Consider the following 24,158-nt stretch of genomic DNA (forward strand, 5'->3'; position numbering starts at 1 on the left):
GAAAACAAGTATCTCTCTGCTCTGCAGACATGCTTGTTTCCTATGCCCTACCATCTGTTTTCATGGTTTAGGCTTTACCTATTTTTTTTTTATACCCTACCATAGCCAGATCAAAGCGATTCCCTTTTCCAAACAGAAGTCAGTACTACACACAAATGTCAGCATCAAGCCATAGAAAGTCATGAGAGGTATTGAAAAATAATATTCCCACAACGTTATGTTCCCATAGTGTTTGTGACAGCCAGGAGGGCGAAACATGTGTCTAAGGACTCTCAATAAATCCCGTGAGGCTACATGAGGCTGGATCAAAGGTACAGGAAGAAGCAGCAAGAATTGAAACACTGGACACCAGAATGGTCCCCAAAACCGCAAAGCCAGCTGCTCTTCAAGGCACAGCTGCTGTCCACCATCTCTTTTTGAAGATGTGACACTCAATACCGTCTCACATTTACTGCTGTTGTTTTAAGTGATGCAATATTTCATTACAAATAATATCCAAGCAAATTATAAGCACTCCCTGCTCTCCTAAGAACTGTGACGGAGGGATAAGAACAGTTTACCGAAGGGCTTTAGGACTGTTTCCAGACAGAGGCGGTGGATGACACTGGTGAATCTGTTGAACAGAGGAACTTGATCATGGATCTGCAAGTAGAAGCAGGAAGGGAGAAAACACATGGAAATTATGGCAGGCAGCCTTTGTGTTCCCGTGGCCCCAAACAGCACCGTCCTGTGAGGCGAGGGCACTAGAAATGGACTGCGACTGACCTATATGAGATTGAGGAGAGTAGTGAAACGTTGCTCATCAGTGGGGGGTGATTACTAAAATTTTTCACTGCTGTGGTGGTGGGGCTCCCGCCACGCAGGCAGCCTCCAGGCATACTACCAAGTGCTTTCACTCAAAAGGAATATTGTGTCCTAAGAGCAGGGAATTCATGATGTCGAGATGCCTGCACTGAGCACGAAACCTCTCGCAGCAGCGATGGCAGCGGGCGCTGTAGATGCGGCTGCAAGTTTGACTCATTCGGGTTAGCGAGACCTGGGCTAATGGTGCTCCGCACCACGCAGCTGGCCACGCTGGAACACGAGGGCTACTGCCGGAGGACACAGACCACATGCTCCCCGGCTTTCGGTTCCTTCAAAGCATCCTAAGCACGGGTATGGTGGGTGCCCTTGCACCTGCGCGAGCGAGGGTACCGCTCCAGGCTCCCACGGGGAGGGAGCCTTCGCTCCCTTCTCCAGAGGAGTGGAAGATGGTATCAGCCCAGCTCTCCTCCCCTTCCTCTTACGCAATTCAGCACGCAGGGGAGTGACTTGATTTTTTTTTTTCCCTCTCTGAGGGAGTTGGTTTTCACTTCCTGCACTCTCTGTGCCTTTGTCTCCGCTGGACGCAGCTGAAGGCACACCTGAGGGGTGAAGGCACGGGGGGACGAGGGGGACACTCCACTCTCAGCATTGGTTTCACCAGAGACCACCCAGGTGGGGGACTGAGAGCGCGTGCCTGGGGATGAATTGCAGGGTGGGGGGACACATTGGCCACCCCGGGGCGAACGGGGACCCGGAGTGTGGCCTTGGCCTCTGTCTGGGTCCCCGCTCACCCCGGGGTGGCATGCACCTGGACACCGTCCCTCTCAGCTTCATCTACCTTCTCCCTTCCTTTAGGAAAGGATTAAGGTCTCAAGGCGGTGAGGATCAGGGCGCCAAGATGGCCAGAGGGAGTTCGGGTCCATGGTTTGTGCTCTGGGTCTGCTTGGTGCTGGCGGTGGACTTCGGCGAAGGGCAGGAGAAAAAACCATTCGGTGAAACGTGCCTGGAGGACTTTACGGCAGGGATGCCAGATTTGGTGCTGGATACAGACGCCTCCGTCCAGAATGGAGCCACCTTCTTGTCATCCCCCATGGTCCATCGGAGTAGGGACTGCATGAGAGCCTGCTGTAAGGACCCTGCTTGTAACTTGGCTCTCGTGGAGCAGGTCCCGGGCACAGAGGAAGACCACATCCAGGGCTGCTTTCTCCTCAACTGCCTCTACGAGCAGGCTTTCGTCTGCAGATTTGCCAGGAAGATCGGCTTTCTCAACTTCTTGAGGAAGGATGTGTACGATTCCTACCTGGCGATGCAGGATCACAGATCTAGTGGTAAGGTGCCCATAATGGATCTGTGCAAACCAGGGCTGGAAGAGCACGAATGGCCACTGGTGCCAGCTCCTCCAGCTGTCATTTGTGCCGCTGTGCTGCCGAACAGTCAGGATAAAGCAATGTTAAAGATGGGGTTTCTATATGTCCCTCTGCTGCAAAGGTTTTCCCTAAGTTTGATAAACTCACGTAAGATCTGTGCCTCAGTTTACCTATTAGCAAATAGAGAGGGAATCATTCTCTAACCTATTTGAAGCAGGTGGAGCGAGTGTTTACCAAATGCAGGCTGAGTTTTTTATATTTGACAATGTAGAGAAAAAGGTATTGTTTTTCTTCTCCCTCCCCTCAGGCCTTTGAGGTTGGAAAGTGAAATCCTCTAAAAATCTACACATCACCGCGTTTTAAAGGGCTGCATTAATCTCTTAATTGCTCAGGGGCTGGAGGCAGGACGCAATCCACTTACCTTTCATTTTGCCACAGCCTGAATCTTGTGAGCAGCAGCCTGGATGGTGAGGTGTCTCGGTATCGCTCTGCTTGTTGGGGCTGGTCCTTGCTGCTGGGGGAGGAAGAGGGAGCGGCTAGGGGAGGCTGATTAGAAAAATCCCCTTTTGGAGGTGGGTTTCTCTTCCCCACTCCCTGGTTCCCTGCTCTGAAAGATTGCACCTGGACCCAGGTGGAAAACAAACTAATCTGGAGCTGGCCGCCTGCCACACGCTCTGCTGTCTCCAAAGGAATGCAGTGTGTTCAGAAACACTGGAAACACGGCAATTCCTCCTTTTGCCTCCTTCTTCCATGTTTTGGAGGAAGCCTAATGAGGCTGGGACATCCCTAGCCTGGCTGGGTCTTTGGGAACCATAACCAGTTTATTATATGTTGATGCCTGGGCAGGACTGTTAGTGGATATCTGTACGTGTAATCCTCCTCACCCCCCCTCCCAGTCCACCCGTGGCGGGGAAGGAAAGGATCTGTGAAGATGACAAGGGGAGCGTGCAGGTGGGCGCGTGGGCTTGGGCTCAATGGCGTGAACTGAATAGGTCTTTGATCTTCTGCTGGGATGTGCCAGCCTGTGAGCCTTGTCGGTGCTGGAGGTGTGAAATGGTACCAAACCCCACACTGACCACTTTTGTCCATCCTAAGTAGCAGTGCGGGGGTTTCGGAGCAGGGCACGGCTCCTCTGGAGCAGGCCTTGGGTGTCGCTGGTTTGAACAGCGATGTGGCAGAAGTGGTCCTCCTGTCCTCTGTCCCTCCTGGTCGCTTCCCACTGCATTTTAGGGCCTTCTGGTAAATCTCTATCTCACTGTTGCAGTAGTTGTCCTGCGTCTCCATTCTAGGCTCAAAATCCTTTCCGCGGGAGCTGCAGTTAGCAAGGAACTGAAGCCCACATCACCAGGACTGGAGGTGACATGCTGGCAGCTCTCTGAACTCCTACATGCTTTGTTGTAGGAGGAAAAGGGAATGCATCATCTCCAGTACATCCTGATTTCACAAGATTAGATTAAAATACAAGGTACTGTTGAGCAATTCGGTCTCTTCACCTCTGTGGACCAGCGCCCCATACAAGGAGACTGCAACCCCCTCCTCCCTGGGCTGGTGGCAGGCCCTGGCATTGCATGTGTGCGGGTCTCTAGAAAGTGTCCCTGGGTCACTGAGCTCTCTGTGCCACCAGCAGTGCTGTGTTTGCCACTCCATGGCACCTAGCTGGAGCATCCCAGCCACCCATACGCAGGTGCTGCCTTGCAAACCATCCCTAATGCTACTTTCACAGATGCTGGGATGGCTGCGGTGGAGCAGGAAGACCCAGGAGGGCTTATCAGTGAGAAGTGAAAAACATGCCAGAAATGCTGTTAGGGATACTCTGCCTGGTGAAGCGGGCATGCCCCTCCTTGCTCATGTGGGGCTTGCGCCATGATACCACTGCGGGTGTTGGAAGGGCTCAGTCCCTTCTACACGCTGTGTTTGCACTCTCGGGGGGTGCAGCGTGGCGGGCAGGTCTCCAGCTGTAGCGACAGACACTGGGAAGCTCGCTACTTCGTGTTTGCATCAGGCTGCAATGTTAATGCTGTGCTTTGATAGAAAACGTGTTTCCCTCCTCTCCTGAAATTTTTAGGCATTGTCTTTTGACTGATAGCAAAAGCTTTCTGAATCACCGTGAATGATATCAGAGGGCTGGCAGGAAAAGAGATGAAGGACTATTACTATTTATTAATCCAAGCTGAAAAGGAGTTATTTTACTGGAGAAATAGCAAATAATAACAAGGGCTAAATCAGACCATACAAGCTGGGCCCTCCTCCCCACAGCAGCTGATGAGACACTTAAGAATGCAGATCTTGATTTGGTTCAGATCCAAACAAAAAAATCCAAAACAAAACTCCAAGCCCCTCCAGCCATGATGCTGGAATTGTGGTGCCTGGCTGCCACCAAGGGGGACTGGGGAAGGGCGCAAAGGTGCAGGTGCAGCAGGCCAAATGAAGGAGCCCCTGGGCACCGAGCATGTCCGCCTGGCAACATAAGGAAGCTCTACAGCATTTTTGCTTCCAGGCCTTTGGAGGATGCCTGAAGAGGCCAGATGAACCAAGTGTTAAGGAAGCTGTTTTCAGCATGTCAGGTTTTCCTCTCAAATGTTTATAGGCAGAAAATCTTGGCCCAGGTTTTGCACTGGAGACAAAACTGTCTAGTCCCCTGTTGTGCTGTACCGCTGTATCGCTGTGAAAAGGCTCTGTGGCTGCTTTGAAGCCCAGGTTATTGTCAGCCCCCTGAGACTGGCTCTAAAGGTCTGCAGGAAGCTTATATGCTGCTTTATCATCCATCCCTTTCCTTTATGTGCTGCTGTCAGGTGTCCTAGGAGCCTCTAGCGTATGCCCATGTGGCAATCTTCAGACATTCTCTGCAATAATGAGGATTAAAAGCATGTTTTGTCTGGTGAATAGTGAAATATATATTTAGTGATCCCAGTGGGTGACATTAAACAAAAAAGCCACATGTTGCAAGACCCACACTACTACTACAGGGAGCAGACCTGTTGAATTAAGAGGTTTGTATATGTTCAGGAGGAGACTAGATAACACTTGAAAGAGAGAGCACAGCTCGGGGCTGCTGAATGGGCAAATTTCATCTTGGAGTGTTTCCGGAGCCTGATGGAGGTAGCTGAAAGCTGGGAGAGTATTACAGGGGAAGCACTGTGTATGCTTGCCCTGTTCGTGCCCTTGCTCGAGCATCCACAGTGAGACTGTTGGCAACTGAACACACGGACAGAGGTGCCCTTGCTCTAACCCACTGCGGCCACTCTTATGGTGTTATGACTTCAGAACAACCTGTGGGTACAGGCAACAATGAATACAGCTGAAATCCAGCTTCTGCACATCATCTGAGTATATTTTCAGTATTTTGGAGAACAAGAGCTTCTGAGTCCTTTATAAGCTGGTGACAACGGCTTGGCTCTGTCTCTCGCCTGTTCCAGCTAACGTACAGCCCGAAGTCTCTGATGTTATTGTTAAAAGGCAGTATCCTCTTAAATGATTCCCCAGCCTGAACTTTGGTGCGAGTTTTCTGCCTGGCTCATTCGGGAGGGGCAGGCTCACCATGCACTTTATTGGTAATAATGGAGCCCAGTGTTTAAGTAACTACCCCGAGCTTATTCTGGTCTAGGCAAACCAGTTCTGGGTGTGAAACTGGAAAATAACCTCCCTGAACCTTTGTCCGTTTCTTGAACTGAATCTTTTGTGGTGGTTGTGAAATGCTCGGTGACACTCTCCTCCTCCTGTTGAATTCAGGGCTTGTGAGTGGGAGACGGGAAGCACTGGGGAACCGCAGGGTTCAGGATGTGTCTGCTCCTGCCTCACCGTGGAGAGAGATTTGCAGGTTAAAACTTCGGTAATGCATTCAACAAGAAGAGCTCCCCAAGTTTGAAGCTCATCCATCTTCAAATGTTTGGTCCTGCACTGGTTTCCGTACTGCAGGCACAGTGCAACTAAAATAAGCGGTGCTGGGATCCCGTGCGGGGCTGAGACGGGTCCAGTCACTGGTGTCCCCTTGGCTGATGCTGCTCAGCCCTGAGCCAGCTGCTGATCCTCCAGCGCCCAGGTCAGGCCAGGAGAGGGGGAATTGCGTGTTCAGTACCTGCATCACAGATTCAGAGGCCAATATATACTGGCAGGGCCCTCGGAGACCAGCTCAGCAGGCAATGAGCAGCTTCCACTCACTGTGAAACTACTGTTTGTCATGCAGAATTTACTGAAGTGCCACGTGTCGTGGCTACCTCATGTCGTGGCTACCTCATGTCGGGGCTCTGGAGCTATCTAAGGAGACTGGAGTAACAAACTGATCTTTATCAAAATGGCACAAAGACCCGTGGGAGACTCTTTCCCCCTGCCCGCTAAAGCAAATCAGACTGGTTTCCCACAGCCTGAGGAAGGATGGAAGGAACCTGGGGCAGCAGCAGATTGCATTAATCTGAAAATATAATCCTTTCAGTCGTGCTGTATTGTTTTAGAGAGGTTAAGTTGACCTGCTGTGTGCACCTCTTAGAAACCACTACAGAAACCTCTAGAAATTAATGCTGAGAGCTGCTTGGCTCTGCATGAGTTGTCCATAAACTATATGGCTTTATCATGACTGCATTTGCTGCCTAGCCAGAATGAATCCCTACAGAAAGAGCCTGTATTTCTCTTTCTCCAGGCAGTGTGTTGCATTGCCTTGTTCTCTTCTCCCTCTCCCCCTCCTCACGCAAATTAACACTGTGGCAGCAGCATCTTCCTTCCTTACCTTTGCCTGTTACTATGGAGAGTTTTCTAGTGTCGATAGGCGAGATCTGAATGAACCCTCCCTGAAAGCTGTTCACTTTTGAATGACTTCCCTGGAAGCAAGGTTAGAGCAAAGCTTTAGCGTTTGTGGGGAGAGCTGCGCTGCTGCCCACCCCTGCCCACCTGCTTTTGCAGCAGGCAGGCTCAGCTGGCTTCTGACGCTTGAAATCTCCAAGGTTGCGTGTCTCATGGACGCTGGAATCTGGGTGGCCTCATTTCTGCTCCTGTCTCTGCTACTGGCCTGCGCAGTGGCTTTGAGCAGTGACTTCTGTCCTCAGCGAGGTCCTTCCCTTCGCAGTGCCTCAGTGTCCCCAGCACAAGCCGCACTTGACTCATTTGTAAGCTGCTCCTGCCACTGCAGACAACAGCAGGCTGTAAGAGCCCCTCCGTGACCATGAGAAATCTTTCCAGCTCTTTCTAGTGGCAACCTCAAATCATTCTGAGGTATTTTCAAGCATTGCTTTATAGTCTCAAGTACTCAGGCTGTATCTGCATGAGTGCTGGAATGGAGGAAATCTGGTTTTCTGTGAATTTGTGTCTCCAGGGCAAGAGCTGATATCTGAGCTTGAAAAGAGAAATCCCCAAACTGGGATCTTTGCAAGTGCTTTCTGCTACAGGATTTCACTGGTGCCTGCATGTTCGGATAGCGAGGTCCCTAGTGGGGTCTCTCCTCCCACCTAGACGCTTACTTTTGCAGCCTTGTAGGAATTTTGTGTCTTTTAGACTCCTGTTCCCCCATCAACTTTGGTTCAAGTTTACTCATTGTTAGAGGTGAATCCAGACGAACCACTGACTGCATAAGCCTTAAAATTAGATGAAATTTTTGAAAAAGCAAGAAACAGGGACTGAGGCATGAATACACTGTGAGCCATATAAATTTGTTTTTAAGCATTTTGGATTTACTCTATCAAGCTTTTCTCCAGGATCATAAAGAAAAGATATTTCACTTTCCGACGTATTTTATAAATGGAAGCAGAAGTTGTCACTTAATGATGTGACTCCAGGAGCATGTATTCCACAGTAAAGAGTACGACACAAACCAGCATCATAAAGCTTTAATCTCCCTGTTAATTACAGAGTTTTACAGCAGAAACTTTCCATAGTCAAAGCAGAAACTTTCCATTATAGCAAAGGCAACTTTCATTTTTCAAACAGACTTTCAGAGCAAAACAAACTGAATGGAGAATCTCCCTTCTACGAGCAGTTTGTTGATAGTCACTCTGGGTCCACTTGGTTATGAAGCTCAGGTGGAGAAAAGCCATGTTGCCACTGAAGGCTTCATATAGTCAGTGTAGCAGAAATACTCCAAAGTCACTGAGCTTTCAAACATCCTAAGGAGAAAAGGGAGAGACTTGAAAATGAAGTCCTTAATTTCTAGTGGGAGTTCCTCCTTGGCAGTCACCGCAGATAAGCAAATACTCTGACTATTTCTCTGGAGGTGAGGAGGCTCAGGGAATTTGGCTAATCAGAGATGGGGTCTGGAGAAGTTGCTGACCCATTGATCAGAACTGAGCTTTTACTTCACCATGCAATCCACAACCCAAAGTAACTAAATTGACCTGTGGAGAAATGTTTGGCCTGCAATTTTTTTTTTTTAAGTGTACGTGCTTAAAAATGTCAAAGAAAAATATGATTTGGAGTTGTGAATTAATGATCAGCCTCTGTGTTGCTGAAGAACTGGTCTTTCCCTTGTGCAGTTGCACCCATCTACTGGGCTCATCCTGGCAGGAGGGTGGCAGGGAGCAGGCTGCATTTCTCCCTGGGAGGCCCATGGCATTTGCCTGGCAGGAATGGCAGGAACATGCCCCCTTTCCAGAGCTTGTAGTGCCGTGTACAATGTGCTTGTGGGGCTGTTTTTCCCTGTTTGGTTTGGAAGGTGTTGCCAGCTCCAGTCATGGCTTTTGCCTATGAATGTTCTCATGGCACGACCACTTGAAAATAAAGCAAAACTTCATTTATTTGTTCTACTGGCCCTGCTCAAAACCAAAAGGTGCCAGGCTCTCTTGGCCCTGCTTGGTGTCTTTCAGCAGTCCTTGTGCCTGAGACAGGACCCATCACTCTGGCATGCAGCCCTGAGGAAGGAGTGGCAGGGAGGTGTGCCTCATCCAAAGGTGAGAGGACACCAGGGTGGGCATCTCTGCTTGCGTCGTCTTCCTGGCCTCTTTCAGTCCAGCTGGGTCTCCTCTGCCTATTTTGGTGGTTGGATCAAGCTCAACAATGTGAGCTTGACCCCTATTGTTCCCACCCAATACTTACATGAAAAGATGGAATAAAAGGTAAAACCGGTGACAGACTGCAGAGAGCACACAGACTGGTGCGGTAAATGTAACCAGAAGCCCTGCAGCTCCACAAGCTAGAAGTGGCTGACCTTTTCTCATACAGTAAAACAGCAGCCCCGTCAGCCCGGCGATGAGGGAGGTAAGCTGCAGGGCTGCAGCTGGGGAGCAGGCTGCAGGGGGAACCTCAGAGGGCTGGTATGCACACACCCTCCCCGATTCTGCAGCCGAACAGGCTGAGCGCAATGCTCGGACATGTAAACAAGGGAAGGTTTGTTTCCCCTGTGACTTTCTGGTGGCAGCAGCATTTGTAAGACTGGGATAGAATGAATATGTCTCGATTTGGTAAAAGATACTAGAAAATAGAAGACTCTGGGTGGATTTGTGGTAACTGATCTGGAATACGTGTTGCAAAGCCCTCTATCCCACTGAATTTAGTGATGAAAGAACTAAAAAGTAGCTTGTTTTGAATGTCAGGTTTGTTTGTATATATAACCTATATTAAATAGGTCCCTTCAGTAGTCTCTAGCAAGAGTCAGCAGCTGGGACCTGAATCCAGAAACACTCAAGCAGGAGATTAGGAGCAAGTCTACAACAGGGAAAATAATTAGCTGATGGAGTAGTTTTCTAAGGGGTTTGGGCACTAATCTTCTTCTTCAGTCACAGTCGATATAACAGTGTAATGGTAGAGTGATTTATATCTAGCTTATAAATGACGATCAATGCCTTTACAAAAGACTCAGGTTGAACTTGAACATTGAGTCTTGGACTTGGTACAGGCGCTACCAGGTGGTGTTTTATGGGCTGAGCTATGCAGGAAGCCTGTGATCAGAGACGTTCAGGCTGAAAGGAGTTATGAGTCATATGAGTCAATGGTGTCATTGTATAGGCTGTTCTTGCTGGCACGGGCAGGGATCAGTTTTCATCTCTTACACTTACAGTCTGGAAAAGTGTTTAATGGATTGTGGAGGCTGCTGGTAAGCTAATCCATGGAATGGCACAAAAATAATGATCTCATGACTGGCATTTGTGTGCTTTTTTTAAGGCATGCGTGTCAGAGAGTGGGGTGGAAGATGAGGTGGAGGAGGGATATTTCCCATCCAAATCCTGCATTGCATAGCTCTGGTTAAGTACGCTAACATAGTGCTTAGAGATGGTGGTAGGAATGATGAGAGTCCTTTCCACATTCTTCAACACCTACACAGGTCACCTCCTTAAGTGAAGGGTGGAGATTGCTCTGTGCTGTTTTGCGAGGATGTGGTCTGACGGTCAGAAGCACAATGGCTGTAGCCACAGGGACACCCTCTTACAGTGGTTCCTGTGGGCAGAAGTGGCCAGGGAGCCAACTGGCTCAAAGGCACTGCCCGAGTGGGTTGCAGAGTTACCAAATTAGTGAAGGCAGTAATAACGGTATTAATTGCCTGTTGCCTGCTCGAGCTGCAAGAAGCACAGCTGTATAAAAGTGTTTTCCTTTCAGTGGTTGAAGTCTGTATTGATTTAGCCTGGAAGAATCCCCCTCCCTGTCTTCCTGTAATGGAGACAAGGACTGGACCCTTCAGCCTCTTACCCAAGCTTTGTTCTGCATTTCTTCTGCAGATGACCATCCTCCAACAGCCCGCACTGGCATGGACATGAGGGTACAGCCAGGGGAGCCAGTGATGCTGAGAGGCACAGAGAGCACGGATGACCGAGGGATAGTCAGCTATGAATGGAAACAGATCCTTGGCGACCCCTCCGTGGAGATGAAGGTAGGGAGCTGCAGGAAGGAAGCAGCTTGCTCAGTGTCACCTGTGGTCTGCACTAGGTTGGGCTCTCGCAGCCACTGACTGAGAGGTCACCTTGTCCTTCCCTCCTCGAGCCAGTCCACCCACGAGCCTGTTCCCAAAAGCTATGGAGCACTCCTTGTGGTTGCCCCGACCCTCTCGCACACTACTGGGACGTGGCATTTCTTGGCCTCATCAGGTCTCAGGCTCCCTGCACCAGGACACCATCTCAGACCTTCCTGAGCAACACCTGATGTGCCTGGGTGGGAACACCCGAGAGGGCAGCAGCTTCGGTGCAAGAGCTGCCTCTGCTCCCAAGCTCCCGTAGTTCAGTGAAGGGCCTGCCCTTAGTTTTGCTCGGCTCCACTTTGGTGCTTCGCCTCCTCTGACTCTGAATAATCCAGTCTCAGGCTCTGCTTCTGTACTCCTGGGGCTTTTCCTGGACTTTGCCTCTCTTTAGAGCATAGGTTCCTCCTCCTGTTTTATCTGAGCTGGAGCAGAAGTCATGTCTCCTGACTGGCTCCCAAGATCTCTGGGGTGTGAACACTGCCTATCTGATAGATGTTAAACGCGAATTGTGGCTTTAGAAGAGCAAATGATCACTGTCAAACTTCTGCAAAATGCTCTGGAAAGTCTTGTTGCTCCTATGGAGCTCTTGTGGCACCTTTTGGAAGAATTAGCAAATGAGTGCATCAGGCCCACAGCTGATTTTGAAGACCAGCAATGACTAGCTCTAGGGTGCTGAGGGGGCTGTGGAAATCTGGAAGTGCTCCTTTCCTTTTCCCTTCCCCCTAGCCAAACCAAAGCAACTTTCGGGGCCCAGGGGGGGCGGAATCCTCTAGTATTACGCTGTGTTAACTACATTAAGATGATATATGGCAACACTGTGTTCTCTTGAAACCTAACCAAAAAGGCAGATAGCATGGAAATGGAGGCCCAATATTGTTAGCAAATATAGGGAAAAAGTTTGTATCAATAACATCACAGCTTTCTATTCTGAAAAAATAATTTACTCTCTTTTAGAAAACTCTCAGCAGGCAAAGAAATAGGCACTCATTTCCATCTCTAAAACTAAATACACTTGTCCTATTCAAAATGAAAGAGTACATATTTCTTAAACACACCTAGCTTATTCCCTATGTACTAAGTAAATGATTCATAATAGGTTTTATTTTTAAAAAAGTAAAATAAAAGCTACAGGTATTTTAGTCCTTTCCAAAGATTTTTATTTTCTCTTGTGCCTTCACAATGCCCCAAAATATGAAATATCTAATTACACTTGTGGTACTCTTTCTCTCTGCTATTCCAGCTGGGTGCCAGCCCATGGATTTGGGGGGATTGTATAGCACTTTTTTCATGCCAGACATCTGCTTGGGGGTTTCCAGCCAAGCTCCTTTCTTCCTAATGCAGGAACATGGGCGTTGCATGGCTTCACTCACTCCCTCATTAGAGGTACCTTCTTCTGCATAAGCCTTTCTTTTGCATTCTCAGAAGCACGAAGAAGATCAGGTAGAAATCTCCAACCTACAGGCGGGGACTTACGTCTTCCAGCTTACTGTCACAGACACTGCACAACAGCAAGACTTCACCAACATCACCATCATGGTGCTGAATTCTGAGCAGACTGAAGGTGAGTCTTAGCCCACGGATGTCTAGCTGGAGTCCCCAAGCCTGGGTACTGCTCTGGCATTACTGGTGCTCTTCTCAGAGGGGTAGATGGGAAAAGAGCACAACCAAGAGACCGGACTTGCATGTCAACTTTTCCCAGTAAAAGCCTGCACTTGATCAGTAGTAGAAGGTCTCCGCATTCATAGTGGTCTATGTTAGGGTTTTCGCATCCTCTTGCAGAAGAGTTGGCCTGCAATAACCCCATCCTCTCTGCATGTCATTGCCCTCTGCTGGGTGACGCCAGAGTGGCTGAAGCCCGGGGTGCAACTGAGGGTGTAAGACAGGAGAACCTGAAAGGTCTTGTTGACTCCATGGTTTTGCTGTGAAGGCCCTAATTCCCTTAAGCTGCAGGATAGGTGGAGCCATCTGCATGACATTCAAAGTGTCTCTGGCTTTATTTATATGTTTTACTTTAATGGCCTTGTTTAATGATCAAAATGTTCAGCATTACAAGTGCATTAGGAGCAAGGAGTTCTTGGACAAATGGTTGACTAGTAGCGAAGCAGGGAATTTCTCCTCCTACCACAGGTACCATAAAAATATAAGAATAGCCATGTCAAGTGACGCTAATGGTCTGTCCAAAATCCAGTACACTGCATCCAACAGTGTCCAGCAGTTGACACTTTGGAAAGAGTACAAGAACATGACATGCTATCAGTAAATCCCTACTATGCTTGGCTAGTCCCCAAGGAATTTGCAGCTGGGAGATTTTTTTAAGCAGAAGACAGTATCTTTGTATTTAATAGCCATGGATGAATCCCTTTTTGACCTCATGTAATTTTTGCATAGCAGCAACATCCTCACGCAAGGAGTTTCACAGCTTAACTATGTGCTGTGTGGAGAAGCAGCTCCTTTTGTTTTATGGATGTGGCACCTTCTAATTTGATTTTGTGACCCTGCCTTTCATGTAAGAAAATATATACTATGATTCCCTACTCACCTTCTCCATGCCGCTCAAGATTCTATAAATCTTTCAGACAAGTGTCCACACTGTTGACAAACTTCCCTTTGGCAGATTTTCTCCTTTGTATATGTGAAGGCAAAGCAAGCTGACCAGAGCCTTTTATGTTAACTTTCTTGATAGAGCATTGTTTGACTCCTAAGAAGGTGGGTTGGTGTCGGGGATCTTTTCCACGTTGGTTTTACAACCCAAGCCTTCAGCAGTGTGAGGAGTTCATTTTTGGCGGCTGCAAGCCCAACAAGAATAACTACTTGCAGGAAGAGGAGTGTAAACTCGCCTGCAAGAATGTTAGAGGTGAGCCTTCTTCGAAAATCAGCCCCTTCTTTCTCATAGAATTGGGATGACCATGTGGGCGGTACTGCAGCTTCTTGGCTGGCAGCTAGTTAGAGCCCAGAGAGCTGAGGAGACCGGGCTAATTATGGATGGGGAGTGCTAGTCTTACACTGCCAACATATCTGACCCAGCTCCTGGAGCACTGCTCCCCTGGTCAGTGTCCCTGGTGTGTCTCTGGCTGCAGAAACCCTCACCAAATCTTCCTGTCACATCTCAAACCTAAATTCAGAGGGTAGCGTTGTGCTGTGGGGTAGCCAGAAGTGCTTCACTCCCAAAATGAAATTAATCTTCCTCGTGGCACCCTCTTAGCCAAGTCTGAGAATGACTTAGCGCTGCCTCAGATAAATGGGCTGAGCCTCTGCCAGGCCCTTTGTGGCGCACAGCTTAAGGAAGAGGCAAAAGCCTTGGAAAAGAAAGACCATTTAGGAATGGTCTAGCTAGTGGTGGGAAGTTCCCCTGTGCTCCTCCAGGCCTGCCTCACATGGGTACTACTCATCTGGGGTCTCTGGGTGGTGGGCATCCATATTTCCCCTCCCTAATCCCTACAGGGCTTGCTTCCAGAAAATACACACTTCTTAGGTGAGATATGAAGGCAAGATAAAGCTGATCTTGAGCTGACAAAATGATGTGGTGGTAAATTTATTTTATTTTTCCCCTTGTCTCTTCAGGCTCTGTTGGTGGGCGACAACAGCCAGGTAAGCCTCCTGTACCACTGTGTAATCCTGCTGTGAGCTCAGGTTCAGTGTCTCACGTCCATTCCTGTGGCTTTTGATTAGCACTCAGTCAGTGTGGAAAGTGAGGCACTGGAGACTAATTTCTTTACTAAGCCTTTCACTTCCATGTCATAGGATAATTCAGGTTGGGGATTACCTGTGGAGGTCATCTGGTCCAACCCACTACTCAAAGCAGGGCCAGCTTTGAGTCATATTGAGTTGCTCAGGACTGCATCCAGTCCAGTTTTGGGTATCTCTGATGAAGAAGATTTTACATTTTTTCTGGTCAAACTGTGCCAGTGTTTGATGACCCTTGTTATAATTTTTTTCCCCTTATATTGAATCACTTTCCCTTGTTGCAACTCATGTCTGTTCCTGCTCATCTTATTACTGTGCACCTCCAAAATGAGTCTGTCTCTGTCTTTTCCATAACCTCACGCTACATCTTGTGCTCCAGCCCCTTGCTGAGTGTCTGCTGGATTCGCTCCAGTATGCCAATGTCTTTTGTGCACTGGGGAGCTCAGAACTGGGCACAGTACTCAGCACTTAGGACCACCTCTGGAGCAGGGGGGAATAACTGCTCTTCTCCATTGGCTCTCGTAGCCCAGTGTGCAGGTTTCAGTTTGGCTTTCCTAATTTAATCCCCCATGCTTGGGCAATGTCTCCATATTCTTCCTGAGTAGCTCATTCTTGCTTCTACCTTCTGTGTACTTCTTTTTTGAGAGGAAGCACAGCTGTTCCCAGAACAAGGTTTTGTTTATAAGCAAGAAATTACTTTTTTTTTCTTTTTTTTGAGTCCAAGGTGGCACTGAAGAAAGACCTTAGCCAATCTGCCTTGTTTCTTGTTTGCCAGCCCTATCAGCAGCTTTTAAGTCCTTCATAAAGCATCTGTGTGGCAGGGAGAAACAATGACTTCTAATGAGCTATCTGAACTGTTTCTGATGCAGTGTGCAATGGGAACTGTCAGTCCCCCTTCTTCAGATGCAAGGATGGCTGCTGCATTGATGCTTATCTGGAGTGTGATGAAACTCTCGACTGTGCTGATGGATCAGACGAGATGTATTGTGAACAATGTAAGTACTTCAAATTCTAGTTTAGACAACTTAGTATCTGCCCAGGGATGAGTGCAGTGTAAGTTACAGGTGTTGACTCAATGCTTTTTGGTGCCTTCTGTTCTTATCTTCTGACACTGCGTTATCTCCTTCCGCAGTATTATATTTGCAGGTTCTGCCATCTCCCATATCTCTGCTGACTGCAAGAGCTAATCTTCCTTCTGGGATGTTTCCTGCCTCTTAAATACTCTTCGACTCGCTTCTCTGCACCTGTCTGTAAGACTTCAGAGGCTATCCTCCCCTCCCCTTCCAATATTTTTCTCACTGAATGACCTTACCTGCTCTCCTAGAGTTGTGAGATGGGAAATGAAACCATTTCTCCCAGTCTGTTCAGTGTCACAGTCCCCTTAACATCCTCACATTATGCTAATGTAAATGGACAGTGGCAAGCTGCCCAAGTCCGCAATTGCTCCTCCCTCCCTCCTTCTGACAGAATTCCCATAATTTTTTTCCTGTATGTGGGTGTTTTGTTGCCTTTTTAGGTTGCAAGCATACAATTCATCTCTCTTGCCCTCTCTTATATCCTACGCTAGTGCTCTTTCACACTTCTTAAAACCTGTAGTGACAGCAGTTTCCCCATACTTCTTGATGGGGAAGAAAAAAAAAGGCAAGCAGCCTTTGTTTTCCTTAATTTTGTCTCTGTATCTGTGGAACAGAAATTGGGAATAGTTTCTTGTTATTACATTTTATTTTTCCCACGTTCCTCTCATAGCTTTGAGATATTTAAGAACCTCAAATTATATTTCCCTTTCCCTGGCTTGTGATAGCAAAGGAATGTGCAGGAAAGCCCTGTCTGTCCATGTCTGCATGGATGGAGGCATTTCTTTTGTATTCAACTGGTGAGAGAAGTTTTAACATGAAATGTTTCTCTCGCAGATGCTCGTGAGTTCAACAGACTGCAGAAAATCAATGTCACACGTAAACAAGGTACGTACCGTCCAGAGCACCTAGGCTGACATCTACCAGCTTTGGTTTTTTTCTTCAGTCTGTTGTTTCATGGTAAAACTGCTTCCCTGTATAATTCAAAAAATGGGTGTAGCATCTGGGTAGTCCCTGTACTAAAAATGAGCAAGGGCCTGTTCTCTGACCTTGAAGACAGCTGTTTATAGCAGGCTTTCACTCTCCTGCCTAAACTTTTTCCACCCAAGCAGGTCTCATGCATATTGCCTGGTGGGCACAGTACCTGGCCTGTATAAAACTCTGCAGCACTTTTTTGGAAATAGTGCAAACCAAAGCAGTGTGGAGGACACAAGAATGGCATAATACGAGTAATCATATGCCTGTGCTCCATCCCATACCTTTGCCTTGTTTGTACTAGTGTAGACAGTGGCACTATCACTGAGCTAAAAGAGTATATCCCCAGTCAGCATAAATGCAGCCTGCTTGTGGAGGAGACCTGAGCCAAACTGTGGTTTCTGTGTGTCCAGGCTCTTCATGTTCTCTTCTGCCTCCCGAGGAGGGCAGGTCGTTTCTGTAGGGGATTGAAACCAAGGTCTAGCATGATTGCACGCTCTGATATTCCCTTTTCCTCCTTGCTAGTTGGGTTTATGGGCAGGTGGCAGCTCACCTTGGCAATGCCAATTTGAGCAGCTGGCAATTGGGCAGTGGGGACCCGAGAGCCACTGCTGTGGCCATGGATTCCCTCTGCCACGGTGCTTGTGCTCTTCTGTTGAGAGCAGAAAATGTTGCTGCTCTGGGAACACACTGCTTGCGCTAGAGCACCTCTCCCTTGCTTTACCAGATCACTGTGTGGACTTGCCTGATACTGGACAGTGCACCGAGAGCATCCCCCGCTGGTACTATAACCCATTCTCTGAGAAATGTGACCCCTTCACCTATGGGGGCTGTGGTGGCAACGACAACAACTTTGAAGAAGAGGAAGAGTGCATGAAATCATGTTCAGGCATCACAAGTAAGCAGGCATAGTGGGGGATGGAGTTTTACTGATCAAACTATGAAAATCACTTCAGATTAAATTCTTTGGTCCCAAAGAGGCAGTGCCTTGGGAGCTTTCAGCCAAAGCAGCTCTGCTCTCAAACCCTGGCCATGCCTCACAGCGTTCTTCAACATGACCGATGGCTTACAGGGAACCGTGTATATCTACCGCATCTTTCTGCAATGCAGCCTGTCATTTCTCAGAGCTGGAAAACATTTTGGGTGCTGATGTTGAAAAAGGGACAGAGGAGGATGACAAAACTAACCAGAGATATTGTATGGCCTCTCTAAAGAGAATCTAACTTTCTAGCTTGGGTCCAGTTCTCCCCAAGTGGGAGGGGAGAAATTAAGAAAATCCTTAATGACACATACTAGGCAGAAGTTTTAAACAGAGGGAAAGGTTTACACTGTAGAGCTTTGTACGTGTTGCTGTGGAGGCCAACAGCTGAAACAGGAGGAATTCTGCCAAACTGTATCTGTTAAGAGGCAAACTGTTGCTGCTTTTCTGATGTGCCTCCCTCAGCTACACTGTGCCTCACAGCCTGCCCTGAGAGCTCAGTACCATGGCTGTCAAGAAGGATGCTGTATGCATTCAGTCACTTCAGAGACCTTGAAATATGCTCCTCAGAAACCTGTCTTACCCCTTGTTCCCAGCCTTCTTTGTAAAACTTTTTTCCCCCTCTCTGCTCCCAATTCAGAAGCAGATGCCATTGGCCGCAGATGGGAATCATTTGAGTCTCAAAGTGCTATCTTAAGTGAGTAACAGTTTTTCCTACAGATCTCGCTTGTTGCTTTTACCCTGTCCTGAAAAAGATTTTGTCTTTCGTTGCAAATAGTAGCGTTCTCTCCCACCCCGCTTTTGAAGCTGAGGGAGCAATGTGGGATTTGTGGGATGCTAGCAGTGGCAAGAGATGCTTCTGTGCACTGTGCGTGTGTGGTCCAATTTCTCCTTTGTCTGTGACTCAGTAGCTCATATCAGAGGCTCCTGATTTTCCTTCCATCAACTTGCATTAACGTTCCACTGTTCAACATGAAAAAATGGCAAGTAAAATTATTCCTAAGGGCCAAGTTCACATAAGGACCACTAACTTCTGCAAGAAAGAAGGCCCAAGTGGGTATGTGAATAATGTTGGGTGCTAGACTGTGGGGAAATCTGATGACCCTATACACCCTCTCTACAACTGTAAAGAACTCCAAAGCTATTGAATTACAAGTTCTTAAAAGAATATCACATTAAGGTTGGTGTCCTTTCACCGCAGAGCTGTAAGGCCTCTTTCTTCAGTAGAGAACTCCTGAAATTATACACTTCTGTTCTTCAACCCTAGAGATCGATTTAATCTTCAAATTCACACCAGCTTTCAAATGCATCATGTTTGACTGTCTCCACTGATGATGCAGGAGTTTGGTTGGCTGTAGAAGACGAAGTGCTCACAGCACTGCTACGAGCTCTTTCCCCACAAACTTAGCCTATCCACCATAGCTCACTCCGACAGCGTTATCCCAACCAGGAGGTGCTTTCTGCAACCACCCCTTGGTGGCCTCCCTGTTGACATATGAAGCAAGGCCAGCATTGCAGAAGGGCTTGATATTCATAGGGGTGTCAAATGGCCAAGCCTGCAGAAGTCACCAAGTAGCCTTTAGAGGGCGTGGTGCATCTGGGAAATGATGGGAACCATAGTTGCGGAGAGGCAGGCTGGATATACCCTGGCCGTCCCTTTATGCCATGCGGTTGCCTTCTTTCTTCTTTCCCAGTTGTGCAGTGACGACCCTGCTGTGAGGTCAGCTATTGCCCACCTCTTTACCAGCACAACTTCTGCAGTGGCTTTTGTGCTTGCTTCTTCCTGACTGCTCCTGTTGCATCAGAGGTCATGGAGCAGCCCTTCTAACGTGTTCGCGTATCCCCCGCAGGTGCCTTTGAGGTCGTGATTGCCGTGCTCCTCGGGATCTGCATCATGGTGGTCCTGGCGATCATCGGCTACTTCTTCCTGAAGAACAGGAAGAAGAACAGCCGCCGCCGTCAGCCGACCACTGCTACCAACTCAACCCTCTCCACCACAGAGGACACTGAGCATCTGTTTTACAGCAGTGCCACAAAACCAGTCTGACCTACAGCCTCTCTCTCTCCAGCCCAGCACTGGGCCACTCCCCAAAGCTTCTGGAGTTCTGTTTTTAGACACGGGCCTGTGCCTGAAGGACTCTTTCTCTTCGAAGACATTTGTAGCACCAGGCCAAGATCTAGCCATGATTTGGCAGTACTAGTGTTTGTGATTGTCTTGGCTAAATGGCTGCTCTGGAAAGTGAGGATCTGGGAGCATTTTGATGCGCTCTGATGTCTATCCCTTCCTAACCTCAAACAACCCAGTGAACCTCTGAATTACATCTTTCTTCCTGCTCAAACCCAGAGCACAACTCCACTCAACTTACTGAAGGACCCTGGGACTGGATCTGTGTAGCATTCACATTGGTGAATGGTGCAAGCTGACCAGAGCCAGCAATTTTTTATTTGCAGTGCCACTTTCTTCTACCCAACCTCGTATTTTTCTCCGTTTCCCCCAGTCCTCTGCAAGGTGGCCCTGCCTCCCAGCAGTCCTCCTGGTCATGGTGAGCCTCTTGAGGACTGTGAGATTCACATAACCATCCAGACCTGTTCCAAGGGCTCTGTGACACCCTCCGGTGGTTCCTGTTTTCGAGATGGAAGGAAACAGAAATACCTGCTTTAATCACTAGGCTTTGCTTTTTAACAGAAAAGCACACCTAGTTTTTTTTCTGCCTGGCTGACATGTTACAGCCTCCTATGTACAGTACGTGTCCACCATTTTCTCTCTGTGAGTTGCCCTGGTTGCTTTTCCAGTGCTCAGTCTGAACCCAAACACATTGAGAAAATATCTATTTATTCTCACATGAAAGGAAAGGAAATGTCCCTACTTTCCCTGCTGATGGTGAGGGGAGGGTGGAAGGACCCAGCTCCCTCACAGTTGGACCTTTGCTGCAGCTTTGATTTTACTGCGCTCTCCTCCACGCACGCAGCCTGACCTGAGTCCCTGGCATCTCCCAGAGCACAGGAGTGGGCTGGATACCACCAGCTAATGTCCTCGGGCTTCCTTGCTCCTGCTGGCCCGTCCCTCCCGGTGCAAGATGAGCCCAGCCCTGGGAGGCCCAGAGCTCATCCCTGGCCCCATGGCAGTGTGTGACATCCCCACTTCGATGAGGTCCCCTGTGTTCCCCTGTAGGCTGTTTGCAGTGAGGTGCTTCCCAGATCTGTACTGCTGCATCTCTGTTGTCCAGGCTTGTACCTCTGGGAGCTGAGGACTTCTGTTGGGGGCAAAAGCTGCTATTTCTGAAGTGCCTGGTACGCTTTGTCGGCTGTGGGGTTGGCACCAATCCCCAAACTCCCAGTGCCTGCTGCTCTTGGAAAACTGCTGCTGTGAAGAGAGAGGAAATCAGTGCATGTGTGTTTGCGCGTGTGTGCGCGCGTATGTGCGTGTGTGTAAGAAGCATAAATCTATGTACAGACTTCAGTTTAAATGCTTGGACCCTTTCAGGGCCGAGGGCAGAGTGGCTCTGGAAGGCTCTGGTGAAGCCATGCCCAGCTCAGGGCACGGCTCAGGTCCTCTCAAGTGCAGCTCCAGGACAGCTGCCTCGTTGGGCTGATGCCTGGGCTGGAAGGGAAGAAACTGCTGCCCACAGCCTGCTGGCAATCTGACTGCACACTTCTCCCCATCATGGGCATCTGCCTCAGTATCCCTGGGGCTGGTCAGATTCCTCCATGGCTTTTCATGATCTGTCTCGTATCATTTCTTCCATCTCTTTGTTTTTCCCACAGCCTACCATGGCCTATGCAATAAACCTAACATCTTGATTTATTTTTTTGTGCGGTCACTCTGATAATAAAAAGGAATTGTTTGTCTTATCTGACTTGGGAGTGGTGTCTGAGGAGCAATGACCCGCAGAGGGGGCAGGTACCGTTCCCATGCCTGCTATCTCACACCCTTTCATCTGCCCAGACTGCGGTAACTCAGGGGAGAGCGCTTGGGTGTTGCTGCAGCAGCAGCGGTCCCATGGCTTGGGGAGGGCTGGGAGTGGGGGATGCAACGTGTGTGGATATCTGGAGAGGCACCTACCGCGTGAGGTGTGCTGGGAGTGAGATCATTACCCACTAAGTCACCCAGAGAGCAAGGCAGGGTGTAACCTGAAACTGGGTTCCAGCTGGTCAGACTGGTTTGGGGTTTGGGCCTGAAACCAAAAGCAGACACTATTCTTCAAACAGGAGTTGCTCTAGCTGTGTCTCCAGGCTGATGATCGCTCAGGCACTGCAATGTAAAGTTAGCTAAATGTAAATTTGGCTAATTGGCAATGGATATGTATGGGAACCAGGCAAACCTGCCCCTGCATCACTGATCTGGCAGCGCTGGGCCTCCAAATGCTGCTCCACAGCGGGAAGACTTTCTCCCTGCGCTCTGCTCTGGACTGTGGGGTTTGCTCTGTCACTACCACTTCTCTCTTCCCCTACTCTACACCAGCTCTCCTGTCCTGCCGTTTCCAGCTACTTATCTCTACGTTATCCCCCATGTCCCCTGAAGAGCTGCCCCAGGAGCAGCTCTCTGCTCGACCGATGGGGTCACCAGTCCCAGCACAGTGCGGGTAACCCCTGGCATGAGACTGCTATTTGAAACCAAGGCTGCTTCTCTTGATAGTCTCCAAAGAGAGGTGGCTATGTGTATTACAGTCTCTTTCACTTAAAGCACATCTTTGCGTCTCCTGGTGTTAGACGGGGCCCTGGTGGAGTCCGGCCTGAGCCCTCTCCTTTGCTTTGCAGCTTGCAAAGCACTTTATCCTTCTGCCCCAAAAGCCAGAGGGCAATGAGAGGGGGCGTAGCGGCAGGTGAAGGGGCCAGACCCTGCTCCCGCTTGGCACCCGGCGGGCACCCTGTGCTGCAAAGGGAGCTGCTGCTCCTGCTGCTCCCGGGTGTGGGGGAATGGGGGCTGTGAGGAGTGCCACCATTTCGGTACAATGCGACCCAGGGAGGCTCAGACACGCAGCTGGCACCGGGGCCAGACCCAGGCAGCGACAGTCGTGCCGCACACCCACACCTGTAACCGCGCACACCGGGCGTCTGCATTCCCCAGGTTTTACCATGTGGGGTCACCCGGGCTGCGCCAGCAGCTCCTGCGTGGGGCGACTGGGGAAAGGCCCTGCACCCCTGCGCCCCGGGGCGTCCCACCCGCCTTCAGCCTTCGCACCCCCTCCGCGGGGGGCGGCTTGCCCCCCGCCAGAAACAAGGGTTTCTGCTCTCCGGGAAATCCCACCTCTTTAAAATGGGTTTGTTTTTCAGACGGGAACGGGAGCCCAGATTTTGAAACTTTCTGCAAAATGAAAATCCCCCTCTTCAAAAAGCAGAACTGAAGACTGCCTTGCTGTCACCTGATTAAGAAGCATTTTTCAGTGAAAACTGAGCTGCCTCGTTTCACTGGCTGTGCCTGACAGTGAGCAAATCCTTGCTATTCCCCTGGCTGTGGCCAGAAACAAGCAGTTACGTGAAGCGTTGGTCCTTTTTGGGCAGAGCTGCTCCTCCTGGTGTGGAGCTCCCCAGCATGTCCCCCCTGAGCCCATCGCTCCAGTGCAGCCGCTCTGTGGTATGGGAGGCTCCTGGGGGTCTGAGGTTGGCCCCGTGCCCTTGCAGTGGGTGCTGGCAATGTCTTCCCCACCGAGGTCAGTGTTTTTGAGGGGGTTGTTTGTACGGTTTACACAGCTCCTGCCAGGTCCTGGGAGCTGCTGCCCACTGTGCTGCTCCACCGAGGGAAACCAGCTGCCTGTTCACAAGTGCCTGGTCTGATTTGGTGGTGGGCTCCACCTCTGCAGAAGGAAGACCATCAAGCCTCTCATCCCTTCCTGACCAGCAAAGCTTTTGACTCAAGTTGTTCCGACCATCAGGAAGGACGGCTTGCCCGAGCTTTTGGCTGAGTTAATCCCAGCAGGCTGGAGGGGACCTCTCAGGCTTTGTGTGGCTGCCGGGCTGAATGCAGGAAGCATTAGCTCACAGCTAAATATCGGGTGTCTCCGACTTCCCCGTGGCACAATGGCTCTGCAAATAAACACAGCAGCCGCCCCAGCACGACAAGGGATGGCTCCACAGTGGCAGGCCAGAATATTGTCCCCTGCACAAAAGCCATGGTGATGTAATTCTTTCTGATAAGTTACTTTAGCTCTCCAGCCTAATTTATTGCTTAAGGAAGAAATTATTTTGGCTTTGAGGTCAAAGAGTTCATTCAGGTTAGAAAGAAAGCTCTAAAGCTAGGGGAAGGAGGAATGGGGCTGTCTGCAAGCTCTGCATAATGTAAAGAGAAATCCTGAATGTTGTTTCCCCCCCGCTTACTGCAAGCATTAGGAATGACCAGACTTGCTCCTGCTGAAGTGTGCTTTGAGCTCCCAAACGGAGCAGATGCAGATTTGAAGTGCCATGGCTAGGCC

At 49.2% G+C, this 24,158-nt stretch overlaps 1 protein-coding gene across 2 annotated transcripts; it reads left to right on the plus strand.

Annotated features, from left to right (window-relative positions):
• Positions 1-1,456: 1,456 nt before the first annotated feature.
• SPINT1 (serine peptidase inhibitor, Kunitz type 1) lies at positions 1,457-21,582 on the plus strand. Of its 2 annotated transcripts, XM_050897598.1 has the most exons (11): positions 1,457-1,476; positions 1,660-2,132; positions 10,802-10,953; positions 12,460-12,598; positions 13,721-13,891; positions 14,599-14,625; positions 15,591-15,716; positions 16,632-16,682; positions 17,497-17,667; positions 18,389-18,445; positions 19,599-21,582. In XM_050897598.1, the coding sequence occupies exons 2-11, from the start codon at positions 1,703-1,705 to the stop codon at positions 19,793-19,795; spliced, it is 1,521 nt and encodes a 506-aa protein (XP_050753555.1). In that variant the 5' UTR covers positions 1,457-1,476; positions 1,660-1,702; the 3' UTR covers positions 19,796-21,582. The 2 variants fall into 2 exon arrangements, with proteins under 2 accessions (XP_050753555.1, XP_050753554.1); XM_050897597.1 differs by lacking the exon at positions 1,457-1,476 and having other exon boundaries at positions 1,607-2,132.
• Positions 21,583-24,158: the final 2,576 nt, after the last annotated feature.

The sequence above is a fragment of the Gymnogyps californianus genome, chromosome 5 (assembly GCF_018139145.2).
Source record: "Gymnogyps californianus isolate 813 chromosome 5, ASM1813914v2, whole genome shotgun sequence".
In the NCBI taxonomy this organism is placed as follows: domain Eukaryota; kingdom Metazoa; phylum Chordata; class Aves; order Accipitriformes; family Cathartidae; genus Gymnogyps; species Gymnogyps californianus.